We start from the raw sequence: 26,350 nt of genomic DNA on the forward strand, positions 1-26,350 counted from the left end.
AAGTTTAATTTTGATAACCATCCAACTATGTAGTGCTTGAAAAAATCTTAGTTACCTGTGCTTTATACCCAATGTGTGAAGTTGAAAATTTGTACACAGCTATTTAAACAATTGTATGAAAATTTAGTAAGAGGGAGTTAAGAAACTGAGCATGAATAATCTATGTTAAAAATAATATTTAGTGTGTTTCATAAAAATTAGAAATGTTATCCATAGTAAGATGAAAATGGTGAAGATTCCATTTTATAAGTTTTATGCATAAAGAAAAGCAAAATTATATGTAAGTGGAAATATGAAAGTTGGCATAAACTACATTAATAACAAATTTGCGTGTTTTGCAGTTTATTTTTTCTTTCAAAATACACTCCCTAATGAAGTGAAAAGGATTTGTGATTTTATCAATGTTAACTACATATATTTCAGAACATAGTAAAACAGAAGATAAATAATTGTCACAGAAATCTACATTAAAAATAAACCAGGTTATATATTACCACTTTTGAAATTCAAACACTGAATGATTTTGTTATGATAAAATTAAAAGCCTACAGCCCTAACCTTTTACTGTGTGCATTAAGGGTGTTTGGAACTTCACATATTTTTGTTACAATATTAGCACCATCCTTGAATTTGCACAAATGAAGCCACGGGTGGTTAATAACTTTTATATTAAGAATCAAGAGGTTTAGCAATGCAATAACTAAACTTCTTTTAAAATTAAAAATAAAAAATAAAAACAGTTGTGCTTTTACCGGATTCTAAACCTCTTAATGTTATTAAAATATATCTGTTCGGTTTTGTTTATTTACTAATGCATAGCAGCTTCACAAATAAAAACTGTATCAAACACAATCCATAAAAAAGAGGATGTAACCATTTAAAAATATAACCAGCTACTTCTAACAAAAAACCCAAGGAAATAAGATGAAATATCACAAGTATTAAAATAAAACTTCTTACTATATACTTTATTTGTATTGTAACAATCATATGGTAAATGTAATCATACAAATAAAATAATATAAACTTAAAAACAAACTAACAGAGATGTCTTGACACACAATATCTAGTTTCTGACACACTAAATTAAACAGGAATAAAAATTTAAACTTGTACCAACCAACATAAATGCTAACGAAACAGTATGTAATTTTGATAAGTAACAAAGATTGAATATTTTAATATTATACCAAGTAACAATTCTATGGTTTAAAAAAAAAAATAAAAAAAAAACTTTGTGTAACCAAAGAAACCCAAAATTAATACATCATTTTATTTTCCAAAAATTTCCACACCCATAAAATACTACATTTTAACAATCTCTTATATAATTAAAATATTAGTAACCATTAAATTTTTAGAAATTAAATATTACAGGCCAGACTAAAAATGTTAGCTGATATACTACAAAGTAAATAGCAATAAGGGAAGCCATTAAGGTAAAAACATTTATTGATTGAAGACTATTTTAATCTTTTAATATATATATATAATTTAAGAATGTTAATGGCTACTTCATAAAGAATTTTGTGAACATTTATCATTCAGCAAGAAAAACATTAAATATATACTGTTGTTAATATTACTTTAAAAAAATGTGGAAAAAGATTTAATGTAAAAATGAATCTGGGGGGAACTGTGCAACTCTCAAGACCCGACAAAAATTCAACAAAAATTCTCATCAGACAAGGCAGTTTCTGCAGATATAACAGTTTATAATCATACATTTACTTATAGGAAATCTTTACCACTCATGGATGGCTACACTATACTTAAGATAGTACTTCACATAATAATTATGCATGCAATTATAAATGCAACAGTAATATCTGATAAAAACACCATAAAAAATACACAAAAATATTTGGAATGCAACAAACCATCAAAATATTTTCTGTAAAATACTACCAAAAAGTATTCCATCTATGAGTTACAGTATGGTTATTCTATTACATACAGCAAGCTCCTGAGTATGTGTGTTAGAACAGTGGGTAAAAACCAGAATAATATAAATGGTTACTGTTCTCTTTCTTAACTTTTAATGTATTTGCAACACACATCTGATAGATAAATAATCAAAATTACATATATTTGTACAACAACGAAGTATGTTTTATTTGGTGTCTCAATATACACACACTACACACTTTTTTTTTTACTGCCCTGTGTTATAATTTTAAAAATCCACAAACTCTGCATTTGTTGATAATTTCAATGATTTCCCTAAAATAAAAGTTAATATTACACAAACATAACCCCGAATGCATACTGGAAAATTGCTATTATAGCAATACAGTCATTAATGCATCAAAGAATATTAAAAAGAATGTTCAGTGACACTGCATAGTTGTTGTGAATAAAAGTAATAAATACTTGGTATACAAAAAACTTCTTTAGCTTTGCCAATTATAATACCAAAGTATAATTGTTATAACTTGTAAAAAAATTGCAAATAATTGTTGCTAATAATGCAGGAGTAACTCTGAAAAACCTATAACCCAAAAATCATGTTTTTTTTTTAGTTTTCAATGAACTTACCACTGTTTATGATAATTTTTAGTATTAAACTATCACACATTCTACAATATTTAGAGTAATTTAAGTATAGTCAAAAATAACATTACCTTAAGTAACAAAGTATAAATGCAACAATTATTGCTATACATTAGTAAATTACATGTAATATATGAAATTCAAAAATTGGGATTATGAAATACTGAAATCGTTTTGGTGTAGTAAATTTATTGATAAACTTATTTCCGAAACTCAACTGATGGATTATTAATAAAAACAGTAAAATGTTTACCATTCTAACATATGTGATAAGTGGTAGTGGCCTTTGCTTTTAACTAATGCTTGCTGATAGTTTCCTGAAGAAAGGTATATAATGATCTCCTTGAATAGACAGTCTAAAAAATTTTGACAACAAAAAGCAGTAAATAGCAAACTATTACAATTATCATAATCTAAAAAAATTTCTGAAATAATCTACAAAACATTTTTGGAATGTTTGAAAATACTGCTATGAAAAATAATGATTGTGTGTTATCATTACACTGCAGACCATAATGCAGAATTAATCCTGTGAAGTTGGCATACAAGTGGGCAATACATAAGCATCTAGATTAGCCACAGTGAAATACCTGCTGCAGTTATTAATGTAAGTGCTAACATAATCCTATTACCACAAACTACTAAGACAATGTTGAACATCTACACAGGAGATAAAGCATAAGACATCTCTTTCCATTTTTTCTATTGCAGTCTGAACTGATAAATAAATTTTATCTTTGATGTATGTTTTCTTATTCTTATTGTTGACATGCATATATTAACCAATTTTCATTTATTTTTGAGTATTATATACTTTATACTACCACAGCTTTATCAATGCAATTAAAAACATTTTCAACCTGCATAATGTAACTATTTTTTACATTACAAATTGCTACTTGAAAAAATCTGAATGTATGAACTACAATATTTACAAAGCCAAGAATTCCACATTTGTTAGTCTTTTGAAGAATAACCACAAAACAAAAATAAAATTGTTTCTTACAACACTCTTAAACTTTATTAAGAAAATTTAGGAATAGCAGAGTCCTACAGTCTCATTAATTCTATACGGCAAAGGAAAGTGTTTTAACAATGTTTTAGAAAAAAAATCTAGATGCTATGCTAAAGGATATTAAGTTATCATTTAAATAATGAACAAATGTTTGAGTATGTAGATTGCATATGACCAGTGATGTACCCAGTATCGTTCTAGGCAATATGAAGGAAATATCTTTACAAAAATATAAACCAACAAAAATGAGTAACCACATGATTGAAATACATCTCCAACATGTGTATATAAGCTTGTATTATCAAAACACCGACAATGACAAATGGAGGGATATAACTCGATCTTCCTGTGTTTTTTTACAAGTATTAAGTGCACAATATTATAAATAACCAGTTTGATCACAAACCTCAGGTTTCTATATTATCTACTTAAAATATGGCAATTCAAACTACCAACCACTAAGAAATTACAAAAAAAAGAAAAATTGTTTCTCAAGAGTGCATTGTAATTTAATAGAACTCTCATATTGCACTTAAAGGCAAGACATAAAAAAAATTACATCTTATGAGAAAAATAGAAATAAATTACAGTAATAAGTCACAAACAAAACCGTACTTATCAAATACATTACAACTAATTAGTTTGTAGTACTGTCATGGATAGCTCTTCACAAACAAGTTAACTTTTTCTAACTCAACTGTAGTACAATTTCAAAAATATACTAGAAAGCACCCATAGTATCATACACATTGCATACTTCTAATTCATTTTAAAATTTTGTATTTAAATCCATTTAAAATCACTAATTTATAGAAAATTTTGAAACAACTATTAAAAACACATATCACATAAATAAAATACTAAAAAGTAAAAAAAAAACTAAAAACAAAACTAGAAATTTTATGTATCTCAGTATTCATCCTAAAATTCTGTCCTACCACTTGCAAAATGCTGTAGTGCCTCATTAGCCAACCACACAAAGTTTTTATTAAAACAGTTTTAAAAACATAGTGACAAACAAATTTTAAATAATTTATAAAAATAGTCCCAGCTTTGTTTTAAAAAAATTGCTGCTGTTATGTTCTCTACCAAATTATTAAATACAAATAATTTTAATGCTATACAGGTTGCTTTGTCAACTGAAAATGGATTCAAGAAAATGTTACTGTTAAGCAATATCACTGACATAAAATAGCACCTACATTTTGAATATCAGCTTCATATAAACTAACTATGAGCAACTTGGTGTTTATTCAATACAAACAGTTAACAAAATTATAGATCTGTTCAATACTGTTTAATGTTTGTGCATTAACTGCTTTCACTTAGCACTTCTTTCCATAATAAGTGTAATCTGTGAGTTTGTTCTAAAGCATTTTTATACTTACTTCCACTACGAAAATAAAACATTTTTGTGAGCCTAAATTATTTTTATCAATATCAACTTGAATGTGGATAAAATCATTTTTAAAACTAAAATACTTCCAAGGTCTGTATCCATTTAAAACATTTTGCTCACAAATTTACAGCTCACACAAAAGTTGAAACCAAACACCACTTTAGTACCAACTTCATTTTATTTAAATGAGTTGTAGTGAAATATCAAACACAGGTTAAGTATGTGACAATGAAATATACATATTTTTGTACCATAAACAAACAAAAAACCATGAAAACTAGTCACTATGTACAACTTAAGTATAACATTAATTGTCATACTGTTCTGGCAGCACATATGAAATATCATCCCATGGATGGCGGTAAAGTCCTTGCTTGAGTCGTTTCTGATCCATGTAGTGACCTAAACACCACATACACATTTCAGTAAAATTTAAAGTTTTAATTTTCATTATTAAATTTATATTTAGATTAGAAAGCCACATATACATGTTTTCTATAGTATAAAAATCCCTAGTTCTATGATTCTATTGGAAAAAGGTGGACAAATATAACATCAATATAACACCAATGACGAAATGGGTTTCATCATGAGTGATCGCATTCAATGCTCTAAGCGTGTGCCACCATGTTCGTTAACACATCAAGACTCAGATTGACTATCTTATGGCAAGATGTCGCCTACGTGAATGACAAAAGAGCACCAGATATATTTTTATGAAACCTAATACCAAACCTCCCCATCTCAGTGATGGAGATTCTACTAACACCACTGACAGAATGTTTTGAGTGCTCAAGACATATCTCGCTAAGTCACACCAATAATCAATCCACTAGGAAACACAAATGTATGCTAGTTTGGTTATTTATTGTGAAATGAACAAAACAATTGAATCCAACAAGGCGCTCGTGACCAGCTCAGGATACATAGATATCATGTGTTCGGGTTGTACAGCAAAGCAGATGAGAGCGCATCAAGCTGCACATCTTCTTTCAGTGGCAGCAGGGGTGGAAGAAGAAATGGGGGAAGAAGATGGGGAGTAGTGCTGGTCTAAACTGCGGGTGCATGCTAGCACTAGTCTTGCTGGTTACTATTAAATTAATACACAAATACAAAGCAATATAACACAAGATTATAATAAAACATACATCCAAATTATTACCTACTACACACTTGCAAAAAATTTGGGACTGAAACCAGGAGAAATCAAACTTTGACGGGAGGTAAGTGATTTGACAATTCAACCAATACGGTGCCTGGGCAATAATGAAGCAAATATGATCTAGCCAATCAGTACCAAGAACTCATATTTTATAATAATAGTTGCTGGCAGATAGCCATAACATTGACTGCAGCAAGAAATAAAAACTTTCATATCATCATCAAAATATAATGGGATTTTTTCAGACATATTCTCATTTTAAACAATTGTGCGTTGGTGCTATGTAGGAGTAAGTAAATAAAAGAGCTTCACATCTTAACTGACCATCTCTGCCACTTAGAAGAAATTGCCGAAACCTTGGGTAATATACACGATCAGACCATTAGGAAAGGAATAAATGGCACTGGCACACAGAAAGAACATGTAGAGAGATCTGGTGAAAAAAATTCAACAAAAGAAAACACTAAAAGATTAATAAAATTAGAAGGTTCAAACAATCTTCTAAATTAACAGCTTCATATGACAAGCTCATGTCAGCCATCATAAAAATTAAACTCCTTTACCACATACCATGTAAAAATACATCACATAACTTTTAAACTGGAAAAAATTTTTTTTTAAGTAGATTTGAAAAATCCTTCGAATAGTTGTTACCAAGCCTGGTAACTGGGTGAGTTTCCCTAAACCTCGAAGTAATAGAATATACACTATGTACCAGCACAAGTTTATTCATAAAAAAAAGAGGCTATAGTATACCACACAAATTATAAAATTAAATTCTTGCTTCACAAATTTCTTATCGTTTCTGACCGTTTTCATTTGCTGGTGCACCAGGCTATGTCGAAAGCAATAATGTAACAAAGATTGCAGCATTAACGTATCTGTTATGCTATAACAATATAATGAAAAATTATATCCCTGCACTTTACTTTATTGCTGTGCTACAGAATCAATGGCAAGCATATTTTCAAAACAATTTGTGATTTTCGAAGATAACTGCTCAGTAATTAAATTATCATACAGCCAACCAAAATTAAGGAGCAGAATCCAGCTAAATGCAAATGAAGCTGTCAAAACAAACAATAATTATTACTTACAATTAGGTCTTTATCAAAAATAAAAAAAATTATAAATACTACACTACACCATTATACAAATCCTTTAAATAATTATCCTAGTAATATTTATATTTAAGCTCTGAATATTGTTTATGAAATCACAAGATATACCTGCACTATCAGGTACCTGCCTAAGCACTTTTCCCCATAACAACTAATTAGAAATCAAATTACAAGAAAATGCAAGAATTCATTCTGAAAAAATGTTAATTTGAGATAGCCAAAATTTTATAAAATGTAATAATTTGATGTAAGCTTTTGGACATACGCCATTGCTAAGCACATGTATGTCTGTAGAAGAAAACTACAAAAAAACCCAAAACACAAACACACAAACTAAGCAAAAAATTGCTGTTGTCAACACGATACAACCACCACATAATATTCCATAACAGGAATTTGGTCAACAAACAAAGAAAAGCAAAGAAAAATGGACTAAGAGAACGAAAAAACCCCCACAAATAATAACAGCACAAAAATATTGAACCCAAAAAAATTCAGCACAACAGTTGAAACGAGACAAAAACACAACAAAACGAAAAAGACGAAACAAACACAATAGTTTTCCAAAATAGAAACAAGCAACGTTTCGGGAACTGCTATCAGCTCCCGTCCTCAGGCAGAGACTCACATGGTACGAAAACACAAGTGCGTTCTCTTAGTCCATTTTTGTTTGCTTTTCTTTGTTTGTTGACCATATTCCTGTTATGGAATATTATGTGGTGTTTATATCCTGTTGACAACAGCAATTGTTTGCGTAATTTATGTTTTTGTCTTGTGGGTTTTTTGTAGATTTCTTCTACAGACATAGATGTGCTAGCAATGGTGTATGTCCAAAAGCTTACATCAAGTCATGCACTCCCATTGCACAAATCTTTCAAAGATAATAAAATGTAATAACTTACCAATAAAACCAATACTCCTGCCAAGAACAAACAAGCTGTTGATTGCACCCATTTCTATGTACTCTTGTGCTTCTTCTCTGTAATATAAGAAAAAAAATTTAAATGAGCCAAACATTTTAATGCAAATTTCTAAGTTAGTACATTCATGTGTCAACTATGTATTAAAATGTATGTAAAATATTTATTCCCAAACAAGTAAGTACTTTTACCATATACATGTTATATTTTTACTCAAATAATGACACTACCAAATGACTCAAATACAGGGTGTCCACAAATGATTGGAGCGATTTCATGATGTTGTTGTGGGTGCATTTGTCAACATGTCGCGATGAAACTTGGTGGTCATCTGTAGAAACTCAACAAGTTTTATTCTGTATTGCAGATTCCCGCCTTCCTCGGCAAATAGAACAGCATTAGAGAGATGGAGGCAAATGACAAGACAGCATATGCCGTCCTTGAATTTCATGCAAGTCGTTCAGTCAAAACAGTTCAACGATGATTCAGGACGAAGTTCAATGCAGAACCACCGTCTGCGAATTCCATACAGCGATGGTACGAACACTTCAAAGCTACAGGATGTCTTTGTAAGGGAAAGTCAACGGGTCGTTCATCAGTTGCTGATCAAACAGTTGAGCATGTGCGGGCTAGTTTTCTGCGTAGCTCTAAAAAGTCTACGCAGAAAGCTAGCAGAGAATTGGATATTCCACGATCAACTGTATGGAAGATCCTAAGGAAACATCTGAAGCAGACCACATACCGCATACAGTTGCTGCAAGCGCTAAAACCTGCGGACAAAGCCATCCGGCTTCAGTGGTGCACTCGATTGCAAGAACTGATGGAGGAGCAGGATGACTTTTGCGATCGACTTGTGTTTAGTGATGAAGCATCATTTTCCCTTAGTGGCACAGTGAACAGACACAATGTGCGTATCTGGGGAACAGAGAATCCCCATGCCATCATTGAGCATATTCGGGACGCCCCAAAACTCAACGTTTTCTGCGCCATCTCCAGATTGAAGATTTATGGGCCCTTCTTCTGCGAAAAAACAATAACAGGACACATTTTTCTGGACATGTTAGAACAGTGGCTCATGCCTCAGCTTGAGACAGACAGTGAAGACTTTATCTACCAATTGGATGGAGCTCCACCCCACTTCCATCGCAATGTCCGCGAATTCCTGAATCACAGATTGCCAAACAGATGGATAGGCCGTGGTGGGATTGATGATCAACAATTCCTTGCATGGCCTCCGCGCTCCCCAGATCTAACCCCGTGTGATTTTTTTGTGTGGGGCTATGTGAAAGATCTGGCGTTTGTTCCTCCTTTACCGGTTGATTTAGCGGACATGAGAGCTAGCATCAGGAATGCTTTTGATCGCATTGACACGGACATGCTTCATAATGTTTGGGAAGAGCTTGATTTTAGGGTTGATGTGTGCAGGATTGCAAAGGGTCAACATATCCAACACTTGTAAAGTTCCAATAAAACTTGTTGAGTTTGTGCACATGACTACCAAGTCTCATCCCGATATGTTGATAAATGCACCCACAGTAACCTCATGAAATCGCTCCAATCATTTGTGGACACCCTGTAATGTTAGAGAATTCTGCACTAAGTCCTTTGTAACATGAAATGTGATGCCTGTTTTCATCAGGAATGAGGAAAACAGAAGTATGTGAATACTCTCTTGCTGTATACTCTTCTCAAGGGAAGGATCCTAGTAGATGTTTGAAAAATGCTATTAAAAAGCCATTAGTTAAAAATAAATAATTAAATTACTATTTCAAACCAATAGGGCTTGTTTTATAACAATCATTTACAATATAGCATTGTATCCCTGAAGTTAAGGATTGTGAAGTCTTGGCATGCTATGATGCAGTTGACGTCACCTGCTATATCACCAGCGCCACATTGCTACACCCAAAACATCATGGAAATAGTCTTGACCACACCTGATAACGGTATCATGGTGTCCACCAAACTAGAGTTTTAAAATTCCCAGTTTTTTCCCAGATGGTATTGTTACACTGTAGTGCCTTGTAGTGTGGTAGATAGCATTGGCATATGTCAGTGGTTCATGGTAAAATCTTGAAGGGAAGAGGTGTGGTGTACTGAGCATAGGGTAGTATGTTGTAGTGTTGTTATGTGTTTAAGTTAGTTCTGGAATAGCGGGAACTCGGGTACAGCTGATGGGGAGCTGTATAAATAAATGGATGTCGGGAACACGAGCTTCGTAGGATATCGTTGCACATCATTATCATGATATATAACATTCTATTTTCATTATTATTGTTTCATAACATTTTAATTAATGTGAGAATTGCAAGGAAGATATCATTAACTTCAAAATGTGGGAGACTAAAATCATAATAGTCACACTAGCCCTCAAAAGTGACTAAAGAAGTGTCCAAAGTTATGTTCATACAAGTCTGCGAGTATTCCATAATTTTGAATTCCAAACAAATAATTTTAAATTTGACTCAACACTTTAAATGAAATAATTTTTTTTAAGTTATTCATTATCTATAGTTATAATAAATAACAGAAGCTTACATTTATTAGCTGTCACAGTTGTCCATGATATGGAACCTTAACTAGTTAATTTGTGTTTTGTGTAGTTCCTGTTTAGGTGGGTGTATTTTCTTTGTTATTTCAATGCACAGCCAGTGGGACTTATTCACAAAAAAAGTTAATGAAATGAGCACAACATGTATGAAATCAAGAATTATTCAGAAATTTTGATTTGTTTTCTGCAATGAAGTATAAACATGCTTTTTATATTAACAAATTTACTGTGATTATTGTAAAAAAAATATATATGTACTCTACTTTTATGTATAAAATCAGCTGGATGGAACTTAACATTTTTAATGGTTTAAGAACATACAATAACAGGTTTTTCCATTTTATTGCATTTTACAATACTCTATGACGGCTATATATAACATTAATTCAGTATTTTTTTTAATTTTTTTTTATTTTACAGTACTTTGCATCAATTTGTCTTGGACTCCTGTGAAGTGCAAAAAAAAAGTTTCCTCATATGTTTGGATTAAATCATAAAAATATTTAATATTCATGAATAATTACAATATTCAGTTCAAAATTGAATTAAAAATTAAAAAAAAATACAGGAGACTGCTTTGTTAAGTGCCCTAATGGGCTACTGAATCATAATAAGTAAAAGAGAAATTGGTGAGCTTCAAACCATTTAAAAAAGAATTAAAAATTATATAAATGCAAGATAACAGGACAAATGTCCAATAACAAAAAGGGTTCAATAACTGGTGATAAAGGGATAAACCAAAGGAAATGGAAATGTAACACAATAACAGAAAAAAAATTACGATATTGCCACTTTTTATCCATTTCTTCTAAAAAAATTAACATGTTTATTCAGTTAAACAAACAGTAGCCTAATCTTAATATATATAAATCTCGTGTCACAATGTTTGTCCCCAATGGACTCCTAAACCACTTAACCGATTATAATAAAATTCGCACACCATGTGCAGTTCAATCCAACTTGAGAGATAGGATAGTTTTTATTTCGATTAATGGTCTTAATAATTTATAATTAATAATAAACTGATTATCCATGTTGATTGGTGTTTAAGCCCGGGAAACAATGGGTACTTCGTCTCCATGACAACGTTGCGTGCTCGATAGTCGGGAAACCATCGGTGCTATTCGTTTTTCTTTGGTACATTACAAAGCAATGTATTAAGTTTTTGTCAAAATTAATTAATTTTCATTTTATTTCATTTATTATAACTGTAAATAAGAGATTTGGTCTCATTTCCTCCCCCATTAATACAACCGTGCGAAGCCGGGTCGGGCAGCTAGTATATTATAAAAATGGAAGTAAAAATTTAAAACTGAGTATTAAACAAACCAAAATTCAATTACTTCAATAATTCACAACTACAATAGTACAATCATACGTATTAGAGAGGTGGTGTGTGTAGGAGGGAAATTAATTTAATTTTTATTTATGCTAAGGACTCATAGTAGAGTGGCATCAAGATATATAAAAAATTGCTGAATAGAGTAATAATGTTCAAAAAGGGCTTTCCTCCCATAATGTTTTAAACAAACCATCTTAAAGTTTTCAACTTGTGCACCAAATATTATTTTAATATTTTAACACCAAAGAAAATAACAATTTTTTGTATTATGGTGTATTGTTATCTTTTAAGAAGAAAAATTAAATCTCATGGGCTCACAGCATTTCCTAGCACAGTAGAACCCTGTGATAATGTTTCTGCTTATAACAATTTTTTTTAGGTCTCAACATTTTTCCCATAAGGACAATGTATTTATTTCCTGCATATAAATTTTTACGAATAGTGAATTTTCTGCTTATAATGTTTGCTTTCTAAAATCAAATAAATGTAAAAAGTTTTAACAAATACTTATCATATGTTTAACACGTTAAAAGGTTTACTTTACACCTTACGTACGTATTTGTTTACAATCACTGTTGTACCATAGATGAGGATGGTTCAAAAAGGATTGTGTGCAAAAACAAAACGTAAGTGTGCCAGAATACTAGCGCTACACATTAGTGCTGGCTAACACTGTGTATTCAATATATGGAAAGTACTTAACGTTCAGAGTTGGGTCTGTTGGCATCCTCGTCTTGAAAAAAAAATCCTTCTGTTCCTTGTCATTCTAATGTAATTGCAGATATACGTACGTAGTCCTAAAATATTTTAGTTTGCCAACTATTCCACGATCGAAAACAGAAAAGTGTTTTCTATTGCGAGAAAGAGTTCAATTTATTTCATTCGTAGGTAGAAATTCCAACATTACACATTTTCAAGTGGAGAAGGAATTGAAAATGGGCATTCCCACTCCTAAAAATAATCAGAAGTCTTAAGACAATTCTACAGAAATGTGACAGTGTGTCTTTAAAGACAAATAACACAAGATGCTGGAAGCATAAAGAAGTTAAAAAAGTGTTGGCTTGGTTAAGTAAATTCGAGCATTGAGTGTACCCATCAGTGGTTTTAACATTTCATTTGTTTACATTTTTTATGAGTCCATTGGTAAAAAGTTCAAACAAACAGTGCTAAATTATAATGTTTTCCTGCTCATGTTTTTCCTTCTGCCCCTTGAAAAATGTTATAAGAGTTCTACTATACTCCTCAATTGTACAACAATTTTTAAAGAATTTTTAGAATGGCCTTTAAAGAAACATTAAAAATGAAGAACACTAAAAGTTAAATCTACCAAATTTGCCACAAAGCCATTACAAATGCAATGTTGTCTGACCTATAGTTAGGGACACAAGTAGTATAAGATAGCCGGAGCTGGCGCAGGCTTCAGGCTGTGGTGCCTGTGGTGCTGACTGCCATCATGGATTGTGACATCACGGCAGCCATCTTGGATGAGTGTGACCTTGACCTTGGCCCTGACCTTGGACCTTCAAAACTTGTCATAATTTTCGAAAATTTACCTAAAATTCCTCAAAATTCGCCACACTTTCCATTTTTTTGGAAAAAAATCCTGCAAAAAAACTCAAAAATTTTGATAAATTAAAAATTTCTCGCTTTCTTCCACAAAAATTCAAAAATTAGGATTTCGAAAAACCTCAAAATGCTTTTGCCTTAGAAAGAACACAAAATCCTAAAAACGGCTTAAGCATCCACGTCTACAGCCTCCAATAGGCCATTTCTAGGAATAAGGATTCCATGACCGCTATCTTGGATTATGACGTCACCGTTGAAATTTCCGTAATGACCATCTGGAAAATCATTATTTATTATCCAATTTAAATAAAACATTTTTTTAAATTTATAAAAAAATTTAATTAATAAAATTTTAATAAAAAATATTTAAAAATCATTCATCTACGACATGGAGCTCTGAGTCCTCGGTTCGAACCCGGTGAGGGCAAAAAAAAAATGGCGACCGAACATTCTTCCAAGGACGCCGCTGGCAGACTGACTTCCCCCACCACTTTTTTCATAGCATATATATCATCAGGTATTATGACGTCATGTCTGCCATCTTGAAAATCTGTAATTTTAATACTATAGATTCGGGAAAAATTCCGAAATTCATAAAATTAATTTTTAATCAATATTCTGATTGATTCGATTGATTCATGTCCTTCGTTTGATCCCTGGATGGAAAACATTTAATTTTATATAAAATAAATAAATTCAATAAATCATGTTCAAAATCCTAAAAGAGGCTTAAAACCAACTACTACCAGCGTCCAGTAAACCGTTATGTCCACCATCTTGGATATTTATATTTATTGACCCATATATTTATAAAAAAAATCAATCATTAATCTACCTATAGAATCAATACTTGGTTCAATCCCTGGGCGATACAATCAACTTTAATTTAAAAAAATTACCACAAAAGTGACAATTTTGAGAAAATAAAAACACCGCAAGTTCTTTTAAAAAACAAAAAAATTTTATCACATAAATTTTACACTACTACGAGAAAAATAAAAGACAAAATAACTTAAGTCTTGTTCAACCTAAACAAATTCTTTTCAAGATTTATTTCCGCAATTAATTCTGTGCCGTTCAAGATACTGTATAGAAAGCAGTTAGAACTGTTTTCCGAGGTTGATTAGCGAAATACTTAAAGCACAACTTACACACATAAATCTTATGTTGATGTTTGGTAACCTGAAGTCTCACAAGTTGGGAAAAGTTTTTGATGTAGCAGTAGTGTGCAGCACCGCTTTCATTTGTCACAAGCAACAAATAGAAATGATTTTTTCTTTCTTGTTTGGTTACCCGAATCGGACACATCTTATTATCCTCATTTAGCGCATACACATTAACTAAAACTTCGGGGTTATTCTTCTCAAAAATTTTTATCTGATTTAATGGTGGCGAATAGTACAGACCATCAAAGTTGTACTTATTCTCCAAAGCATAATACCTCTTATCAACTCGGTTTTGATGACTTCCCTCGACATATCTTGCCCAAATACTCCATTTAAAACAAAACTGATCCTTCAAGTTTTGACAATTGACTACTGCTCTTTTGTTGACTATTATCTCAGGTAAAGCAATAAATGAGGATGTCTGATGGTATGGAAGCAAACTAGCACTTGTTTCTTTTCCTATGCACATAATCTTGTGACTATCCAGACTGTTACAATGCGAAAAAACCTTATCGCATTTGGCGCACTTATATGTCTCTCGAGAGATTGCCGGATATCTACTGCAGGTTATAAGATGTCTTTTCAAGTTATCATGTTGGACAAATTGTTTATCACACTTGTTACATCGAAACTCTGTTCTTTTCAGTACATTATTCAGAAAACTGCTTCTTTCATGTCTGTGCACACATGAAGTGGTAGTAAATGATGCACCACAGTATTTGCACTGACGCGATGAACATTCCTCATTCGTTGGTGTATTCAATGTTGCTGGCGAAACTTCAGCTGATGATGGAACAGCACATATCGAAGTCTCCTCTGCAGTCGGTATCCGGATCTCCACAGCTGTCGACACCGCAGCCATTGAGCTATCCGCTGTCGTGGTCTCCTCTGCAGCTGGTATCGGGATCTCCACAGCTGTCGACACCGCAGCCATTGAGCTATCCGCTGTCGTGGTCTCCTCTGCAGCTGGTATCGGGATCTCCGACTCCATCAACGTTGCTGTCATCGAGGTCCCCGCTGCTGACAGTAAACAGTCTATCCCGGTCGACATTGGAGCAGTAACTAAATCTCGCGAAACTTACTGAAGAGAGCCGGTCCGTACTGCACCGTGGCCAGAGGTGGACTGAGGGTCCAGTCGTCTGAATCTCGCTTATATACCCGCGGTCTACTGGTATACTACATGAGTCAAAATGTTGTCTGTATTTAAAAATAATTTTTATTAGGTAGGTACCTAAAAATCATAGAAATAAAAACACACAAGTTCAAGTTTTACACAATTATTTATAAAAATTACACAAATACATATTAGGTTAAGGAATTAAGCATTTTCGCAAGCAAAGTCTTTAATGCCGCACGAACTGCCTCATCGAATCCGATTCCAACTGTCTCGTTGACTCCGGTTCCAACTAGTTCACAGGTCACGGAATCAGGAACACAGGTTTCCAGCTAGTCATCTTCTGCAACGTCGACAACTCTAGCGAGACATGGTTGATGACGACCGTGACCACATCTGTGCCTTGGCTTTATTGAAGTGGTAATTGGGACAGATTCACTGCCTAAACTTCGACGACGAGACGCACGCCGTTTGGACGTCTGCGTAGAAGCATCACAGGTCTCAACAGGTTGCAACACGCTCATGTTTGGTGTTACACGTGCAGACAAGGCGACTACCTCAGCGATGTTAGCAGGAAGAATTGTGTGCGGTCTCATGTGGTAGACGGCACAGTTTCCAGGTTCGCAACAATCTAATAGCTGCTGAGTCGATTCGTAGGTCACAGGAAAGTGCGCAAACCGCCAATGCTGAGCGCCTCCATCACAGGTTTCTGTATATGTACATAGATACCCGGCATCCCAGTAGCTGTACTCGACACTGCTGAAGCTAGGTCTTACGCTCATGTACACGTTAGCAGGATGAAACGTAAACATCTTCTTGCAGGTTGAACGACAACTGAAGGCACGTACGGCTGTACGCCTTTTATATATGAAGGCTCCTACTAACACTGTGTGTGCCATTTCAGCATTAACTGCAAGTTTGTACCGGCACATACTCGTTCAAACTTGTCACGTGGCTGCACGTCATATATTGTACTAAGCTTGCACAGGGATGGACTGCCATAGTCGGTCTGTAGGTCTACAATTTCAACAGGTGCTTCATACCACTTGCTCAGCCATTTCTTCTGCTCAGGTCCGCAGAGGTGCCAAGTTCTACGAATTGTCCGTAGTTTATACGAATTATTGTGGCTTGCTACGGAAGTACGGATTCCGTTTTTAAGCTACGGAATAATCAGCTTCAGATAAAAAAAAACGGGCCATTGTCTTGTGCACGTACGCATCTACAGCTGTGTATATCGTATGATGCATCATTTTCCCACGCTCAGGGAGAGTTTTGTTTTCACTTTAAAATTGTGTGGAACTAGTCGAGTTAGCATATTATTGTGAATTATGTGTTTTGTGTATAGATAAGTTGTTTAAACGCGTATGGTGTACAACGTCCTACTTCGCTTGTTCAAGATTCTTTTGTATTTGTATAAGCACGAGAAAAATATCGATTATATACAATCGATCTGTGTATTGCTTCGGGCGTGTGGATTGGCTTTTCGACTCATTCATTGATACATCGATCCGTCCAGTTGTTGGTTGTTCTTTGTGCGGGAAGCGTCATGTGTAGTTATTAAGTTTTACATTTGAAGTTACCTTAAATATTTGGGAAATATAAATGTTGCGTGCGTGTGAACTCAACATGGCTTCCAAACCAAAAAATTCACAAAAGTATCGCAAAGAATATTCGCAGTTGTGGACAAGTCTAGCCGTGTCTAGTGTATCTGAATACCACGTATTTTGTAATTTGTGCAAGTGCGATTTTAGTGTTCAACATGGAGGTAAAAACGATTGCCAGCGTCACGTAAGTAGTAAAAAGCACATGGACAATTTGCAAGTAAAAAATGCTAATAAAACTTTGACGTCTTTTTTTAAAACTGAGACTGCTGATCCCACTACAAACGCCGAAGTTCTTTTTACTTCATTTCTCATCGAGCACAACATACCACTTGCTGTTGCAGATCATTTCAGCCCTTTATTAAAATCAATGTGTCCAGATTCAAATATCGCACAGAATTATGCTTGCAAGCGAACAAAGACTACTGCAATTGTGAAATCACTTGCAGAGACGTCCCAAGCTGAAATAATTGATAACTTAAAGCATTCAGCTTTCAGTATTGCTACTGATGGGAGTAATGACAATGAAGAGGTTACATTATACCCCATCGTCGTAACGGCCTACAGATCCGATCTAGGAAAAATCGTTTCAGAAGTTCTTGCTGTTTGTGCTTGCAAAGTTCAAAACACAGGAGAAAACATCTTCATTTTGATTAATGAAGAGATACAGAAGAGGGGTTTGACATGGAATAACTGCTTGTCATTTGGCACAGATAATTGTTCAACAATGATTGGCAGACATAAAGGAACAGCTTCCTTCATAAAGAAAGAAAATCCAAATGTGTTCATGCAGGGTTGCGCTTGTCATTTAATACACATTGCTGCACAGAATGCTGCAAAAGAATTGCCAGTATGTATTGAAGATCTTTTGGTTGATTTGTACCACTACTTAGATAGAAGTTCTCTTCGTCATCAGAAGCTGCAGCAATGTCAGGTTCTGTGCGATACAGCCACACACAAAATTCTAAAGCATACAAGCACTAGATGGTTATCATTAAAGAATTGTATTGATAGGTTTTTGGAACAGTGGCCTGCACTACTCAGTTTTGTTTTTGGTGAAAAAAAGTGTGATGAACGTAATTTGAAACATACTGCTTGCATTTCAGCTGGTGGTAATGAAGTAGGAGAGGCTGGGTGCATACCTGAAATTACTAGTACTTTAGTTCCTTTGAATGACAAAGCAAGGCAAAAAACTTCAAATGTTACCAATATCAAGTCCAATTCGTACGTTCTTGAGAGGCCAAATGCACCTGACAGAGACTCCATACCTCGAGATGTTGCAACGTTTACAACTAAGAAGCACGCTTCGTCTAAGTCAAAGAATGATGAAGCTCCAGCTCAATCAAAACGCAAGATTGACATCTCAAGCAGTCAAAATCCAAAATCAGCAAAAAAAATAGCAACCAAGCCTACGCATCACAGTGTGAATGTACGACTTGATAGGATTAAGCAGGCTTTGTCTTCGCCTGTTACAAAATTGTACTGTTTGTTCCTCCAAAACACTACCCCAGTGTTTACAAGAATTAATACAGTGCTGCAAAGTGAAGAACCGCTAATTCACATTCTCCATAGTGAGCTATTGTCACTACTCACTGAGCTTTTTATCAGGTTTCTGAAGCCTGAAGGTATTCGGAGTAGCAAAAGTATTTTAGATGTCAAATATTGGGATAGGAATCAACAAAAAGACAACAAAGACCTAGTTATTGGTGCAAAAACAAGAATGTACATAAGTGATAAAGATGTGGGTTTAAGTGAAGAAAACATGGTGATTTTTATTACCTGTGTGCGAAAATATTTTGAATCTGCTTGCAAATACATTCTGACCAAGTTTCCACTACAGAATGAAACTGTAATCCATGCTGCTGTAGCTGACATACAAAAACGTGAAACAGTTTCCTATGAATCTGTTCAGTATTTTTGTGCGAAGCATTCATTCTTGTTGAATGAGCAGGAGAGCTCTGATCTGGAAGTGGAATTTGCTAGGTATCAGTGTGAAGATCTTCCTCAGGAAATCAAATTGTGTAACAGAAATAGAATGGATGTTGCATGGCATTTGATTACAAAACTGAAGAATGCTGATGGACATAAGAAATTCATTGTCCTTCCTAAAATAATGTTGGCAATTCTTACGATACCTCATAGTAATGCTTCTTGCGAGAGAATTTTTAGCATGGTTAAGAAAAACAAAGACAGAATTCAGGCCTACAATGGGTTCTGAATTACTAGAATCTTTGGTTATCCAGAAGACACACATGCTAACAAGTGGCAAAGCTTGCTTTGATCAGAAATTCTCAAGTGATGTGCTTATCAAAGCAAAGAAGGCAACACTCAATATGCTCCAGAAATCCTAGACTTAACTGTGAAGAAGTTTCATACAAACAACATGTGTAAGTTATATACCTTTCTTGTTTTATTATAGGTCATGTGTGTGAACTTTGTCGAACATCTACTTCCACCCCTCCCAAAGCTGGATCCGCCCCTGATTTAATTCACTACTGAAAATATTCTAAAACTACTGATTTTTTTTATATTTACTACTGATTGCATTGGTAAATGGTTGACACCTCAGGGTCCGGCAACGTAAATTATTTCGTTTTGAAATAATAAATCTTCAATAGTGTTTTTCACTTGGTGGTATGGAATTTTACCTTCATCCCACTTCAGGCCACAGTAGTATTTACATAACCATTCGTTAGTACATTTTCTACTTTTTTCGTCTAGTAGTTTCCAGGGATACGGAGGTTGGAACATGCGAGTTCGACTCTTGTCTCCGGAGGTGTTGCTAATTTCCTTGAGTACGAATCCGTGTTGGCTCTGGAAACCTTGCAGGGTGCAGTACATCTTGTCGCTAGCAATGCTCGGTCGTAACTAAATTTATATCGCAAACAAAACAGTATTTATGACAGAATTTTCACAAGTTTGTCTCGACAATTGTACGATGCAAGCCAATCGTGAAGTATCAGACAAAAAGCATAGGTGTTTGGTGGAATATTTCTGCTAGTCGTTATCTCGATCCTACAGTCGATCATGATTGAATTTATTAGATCATCCTGTTTGGAAACGTCAAACACCATTAACAGAGCGTTGTTCTTAAAACTGTCGGGACTCAGTATCGGTGACTGTCTCTGACCATAGTATGCTTGCTGAAACTTGGCGTACATTTGATATGTGAGAAGAAATCTTCCACTTTCAAAGTCCATGTTCAAATCAACATATGGATAGCTTTCGCTATTTAAAAATATTTTTACTATACGTATTTGACAGTTATCGAATATGGAGCGACATACTCCTGCATTGAGCTGTCTTCCGGTCTGAAGCCCAATGACGATGTATCTTGTTTTTTCCGTAGCGAAGCTGGACTTTACTATCCAATTGATACGCTGACTATGAGGCAAGCCAGGATAAGTTTCCAGGCTCCAGGATCGGAATGGTACATCGAAGCTCTTGCCATTTTCTATGTTCTACAACATTTTGACTCGTTCAACGGTTCTCACTTGGATGTGGGGCAGCATCCACTCGATAGACTGTAGTGTTAGCGAGACATCTTGAGGGTTTTCTGCAGCGGCGACAATTGCATTAATGTGCGTGTTGGCTAGAAGCAGTGCGAGCTCTTGTTTTGAATTAATGATTATATACTTGTAGTCCTCAGCGAATCCAAGAAGCATGGACAGAGAAACACAAACTTCGAACTTTCCTTCGGCATAAACCGGAAGCTTATATTCATCCTCGAGAGCCCAACCGGCCATCTTTGCAGCAGACAGTTCATTTGGCATGAGCGAAAGGTAATTTTTCATAGCAGATGTTATGCCTACATTTCTCATCTGGTCAACCTCGATGCCATTGAGTACATATGTAATGCGCTCGATTAGGTGTAGAATACCATTGCAGGATATTGACGTCGATGTCGGATGCGTACCATCTGCTTTTGTCAGCGTGCCTCTTATACGTAGAAATGACTGCGAAGGTAAAGTACAGATATCTTGGTGCTGTACAGCAATGTGTACTACTGATGGTAGTGCGTATGGTCCGAGCAGGAAAGGCTGGTACTCGTGCAATTCCATTTTCGTAATGCTGTCATAAAAAATGACCGGATCTTCCACGTTGAGGATTTCGTCTTCCATATTTATTCGGCACTTGTCCAATACTAAGAAGATACTTTATGCTGTCAGATGTTAAAGCACCAATATCTGGTAGAGAACTGTTCTTATTCACGCCAACGCAATTTCTTTTATAACTGTTCGGTGTTACGAACTTTATGCCCATCGCTTCAAGTGCAGACGTAGTGTAATTTCTTCGTCTTGAAAATTCACCAATCGTCCTCGCTGGTCTACGATTCTGACGACGACTTCGTGTGCGCACTTCACGACGACTGGAATGTAAATGAAACTTTGCGGTACTTCAACCAGTTTATATCCTGTCAGGACCATCGGCGAAAACTCGTGCAGCATGTTGCTTAGTCTTCCGTTGAGATACGTTCCACTTGCCAAATTACAGTTAATTCTTATGACATACACAGGCAAAATGTTTACTGCACGCGTAGATTCGTACGTTTTTCCTGTATCATAAACCTTTGATTCGAATCCGAGCATCATACCTATGGTCCCAGGTTTCGTAAAGTCAACCTTTTCACTGCATGTTAGAATACTTTGAGTGTTTGAATTTCCACGCAGTTGAAAGTCTACATCCTGTGGTAACATATCCCTGATGTAAATTTGCAATGTCGCCAATTTAGTAAGAGCCAACAGGTAACTGTATTTTATGAGCAGTCCCATCATTTTTTAGGTAGCAGATCTTGCAATTTTCTTCGTCGACATTCAGTATGGCATTATACGTTTGAAAATCTATGAGTCCTATACACCATTCTCCGTCTAAATCCAGAGGCGGGAAATGAACCGCCCGCAGCTCTGATGCATGACCTGACATGGTAAGTGTTATTGACATGACTAATAAATTTTCATATCTGTAGTTATTTTATAGACAAAAAAATTTTTTTGGCAGCTAATTTTTTTAAGTTAAATAGCGAAGACACAAGTGTCCGCAGTTTGTTTGATTAGGTGGGGACTGTTCGGTTTCATAATTGTAGAACAATGTAGTGGTTCGGCCCAGGTACTGCCTTAATTCTGGTGGAGGCCGTAAATTTACAAAACTATCGTAATACTCTGCCATTTTTCCACACTATGTACGCCACCCAGTGCATGCCACGACCTGACGATGTATCTAAATTAATTATGGCAAACTCAAGTGTCTTTGGCTTGCTGAGTAAAGTGTCTCGCATAAACACGCCTCGGAAATTTGGTATGTTCAGTTCTCGAGCGTACTTGATTAAATCATTATTGGTGATCGGACGTTTCAGCAAAGAACTTAGGATTTTTTAATTCGTTTCTTTCTCATGCCTCGACCTGATTTGTGAGGTTGCATGTAGAGTCCAGCGCCGTTTTTTTACCCATGGCAATGGCTTCCATGCTGGCATTGTGTCGTTGTGCTTTTTTTAACTGCTTGCGCTCATTCTTCGAAGTGTTGACTGCCCGCACTATACTGCTCGCTGCACCGATGAGGCTGCCGAGAGCACCCAATGCAGTCAAAACCAAAGGAAGAAATCCTCCTATAATTTTTTTGTCGAGAGTCTGTAATTTTTGCTTGGCTTTTTGCACGCCTGCACCAGTCTTGCGTTTGGTCTTGCGTGAGTCAGTCTTTGCGTTTGGTCTTGCGTGAGTCAGTCTTTGCGTTTGGTCTTGAGTGAGTCAGACTTTGCGTTCATGATTTTGGAAACGCCTCAATCTGCGAGTTTCTCTCCTAGTCCCGCGTTCGACGATTTACTTATATCTTCGGCTTCCTGTGCCAATATCTTGTCGGCCCGGTGCCTGGATTCCAGATCCTTGCTGAGTGAGTATGCAATATCATGCTGCATGCACTTTTCGCCGAGAGAATTAATTCCCACATCACCGCGAGCTAAACTTTTCGCTAGTTTAGTGCCGGTAAAATGTGCGTTCTACTGAGTTTATTAGAGGAGCCAAACGGTCTTAGGTTCGAAAATGTTTACCTCTATTCCAAATCGTTGCAACAGCCAAAGTACCAGCGCCTAGCTACGGTTCTACATTTGGTGGATGGTCCGGAGTATTTTCCATTTAATGATAATGCAGATGTGGTACCTCCAAGCGAAACAAAAGCCAATTCCGTGTTTGTTTTCGACGATGTAATGTGCGAGAAGCAAGGCATAATTAAAGAGTAATTTCTATGGGCAGACACGCTAAAGTAGACTGCGTTTACCTGTGTCAGATATACAATCGTATTCCAAAACATCTCCTACGAGACAACGCAAATGTCATAGTACTTTTTCGCATGGACAAACTTAATTTACGTCACGCTTATGACGATCACGTAAACACCAACATGACATTCCAGGAATTGAAGACATGTGCTCCTTGTGTTGGAAAGACGAACACGGATTTCTAGTTATAGTCAAAGAATGGCCTAGGTAGGGTAGGTACAGACAAGGTTTTGATCAGTTTATCGTCAAACATGAGTCATAGCATTTCGAAATACGGTCGTAGCAGTCGAGACTTACGTACTGCTCTCAAGTCTCATGACGACGTTATCCGCAAATACATTTCGCTACTGGCTCAATAAGTAGAAAGTGTGAAAAACGAATTACTAGAGTATCTCGTTGCCATCGACCAGCGCGTGGAAGCATCGGATTCTCACATTCACGACATGATCGAAGTATCGAACGCACAAAGACGTGACAATTTGAGGACTTTTCATAGTAGTCTAAAAGCATCACTAACTCACTTGTCAACAAATTCAGATTTAGCCAAACATAAGAAAGAAGTTTCTGCGAACGAATAAAAAAGTATAAAAGGAGGTCTTGCAATATGTTTTCAGCCAGTACAATGTCGGACCTGGCCAGTGACCTTCATCGAGCTATAGTCTGTTCATGAAAAATATCTACTTGCTAGACGAACCAGACTTGCACGTGAGAGGGAAAATGAAGAGATATTTAAACCAATCACTAGTCCTCTCGACGAACTTAAAAATAAGGAAGAAACAGCCATCAATGTGAAGACAGAAGTTGCAGATGAAATGCCAACTGTAAAGAAGAGAAAGTATGAACAAGATAGAGAAGAAGAGGACTTAACGAGTACAGAATCCATGCACAAGAAAAAAAATTGGTCGTCTGTAAAGTCGGTTGACGGACGATAGTTTAACGTGACATCATAACAAAACATTGATGAAATGATTGCATAGTTTTATGAATAAAATTGAATCATTTTTATTGAATTATCACTATTTTGTATGGATACAAAAAATGAGTGAAATGAAATCTACAATTTAATTTATAAATTTACTTTTATTTGCACTTAATTCAAATATGTTTATTACTTTAACGAAGAAATTATTTTAACTATAACTTTTATACATGTTTGCTATTTAACTTCTTCCAATCTGTGTTATTATTCTGTTAAGGATAGGATGATGATAGGAAAAGTAGGAAACGAATGGGAGTGTTTCAAGTTTAATGTGCCTCGAAAAAGTCAAATCGATGGTTGTTCCAATCGAGTGGAAGAGAGATAGATGCGGTGCAAGCGTACAATGAGCGTAACAGGACACAGTGTAACATGAAAATGTGCATAACGGTACAATAAGTCATCCTTTTTAGTGCGTGCAGCCGGCGTTCATCGATTTATTAGACGTCACATCAAAAAATACCGAAAAAGGGACACCAAGTTAATGCAATCGTCCGACCATACCTGATATTGTTTACGAGTCGGAATGACACGACCTATGGAGTGTACAAAAAACATATTAAGTGGTTCCTCGGTGCTAAAGAAATAGACATTCTACCAGGAAATATCGTGCGCGTAGAAGAGTTCAAAATGTGCGGGACTCCGGGTCTGCACGAATTGCTGTTTCGCAGGGAGCCTAAAAAAAACTTGCCAACTTTTGAAACCCTCAATTAGTACAATACATAAAAAATAATATAACACGCGTAAACTGCTCGCGGCAATTGAAATATTAATAAACTTCCATGATATCATATTTTTTCTAGTAATTGAAATTATGTAATCGTTTTAACATACATTAACATTGCAGACCAAAAATCATTCTCATTATTTACCATTATGGAAACATTTTTGCTTAGTATCACATCAAAGAAAAAACTTCGTTCCTTGTGGTACCCTACAAATCAACAGTGTGTACCTTTGTTATAATATACACTGATATCAGTTAACTTCCAGTAGAATCTCTCTGGAGTACTGGTAATGAAAGCAACTTTGACACTATCATTTTCAAACTTGCATCACAAAATGTTACTACAAGTGGATATAATTTGGATTCAGAGTCATTGCTGCCGTCGGTCGCGACTGAAAATGCCACAGTTGATAAATTACAAACAATTTTATAGTTGCATCTGTTGCCATTTCTTTCACGATAGCCGTCGACTTTGTTCTTGCGCAACCAAATTTTTTTGCTACTTCAGAATTTGAAATAATTTTTCTGAATAACGGGCCGGCGTGATCCGAAACATTTAAAGGAATATTATGTTCAACCAAAAAGATTGTAAACATACATTCTGCACGTATTACAGCATTGTCTGTGCTGTTATTTTTAGCGAACTAATCACTAACCTTTTTACTGACTGCGACACTTAACATTTGCGAGATGTTTTGAACAGTTCACGTGGAGATTGATGTCATATCTTCCGCTGTGCCCAATGTTGATGTCGCATCTACACACTGAAAAAAATGCAAACTGTGTTCCCTTGCTTGATTTAAGAATACATGGAAAATCCTGCATGTATGTATCACGAAATGCCTGAGAATAATGCGTATCACGTTTCG

General features: G+C 35.2%; 1 protein-coding gene across 5 annotated transcripts in view; it reads right to left on the bottom strand.

Moving 5' to 3' along the window:
• Window positions 1–325: 325 nt before the first annotated feature.
• LOC134529309 (ATP-citrate synthase) overlaps window positions 326–26,350 on the bottom strand; it is a 247,610-nt gene continuing 221,585 nt past the window's right edge. For all 5 annotated transcript variants that reach the window (XM_063363226.1, XM_063363224.1, XM_063363225.1 and 2 more), the window contains exons 20-21: window positions 8,153–8,229; window positions 326–5,369 (exon numbers count right to left, since the gene is read on the bottom strand). In XM_063363226.1, the coding sequence (XP_063219296.1) occupies window positions 5,275–5,369; window positions 8,153–8,229 (172 nt within the window). In that variant the 3' untranslated portion in view covers window positions 326–5,274. The remainder of the gene's footprint in view (window positions 5,370–8,152; window positions 8,230–26,350) is intronic.

This window comes from Bacillus rossius, chromosome 2, assembly GCF_032445375.1.
Source record: "Bacillus rossius redtenbacheri isolate Brsri chromosome 2, Brsri_v3, whole genome shotgun sequence".
Lineage (NCBI taxonomy): Eukaryota > Metazoa > Arthropoda > Insecta > Phasmatodea > Bacillidae > Bacillus > Bacillus rossius.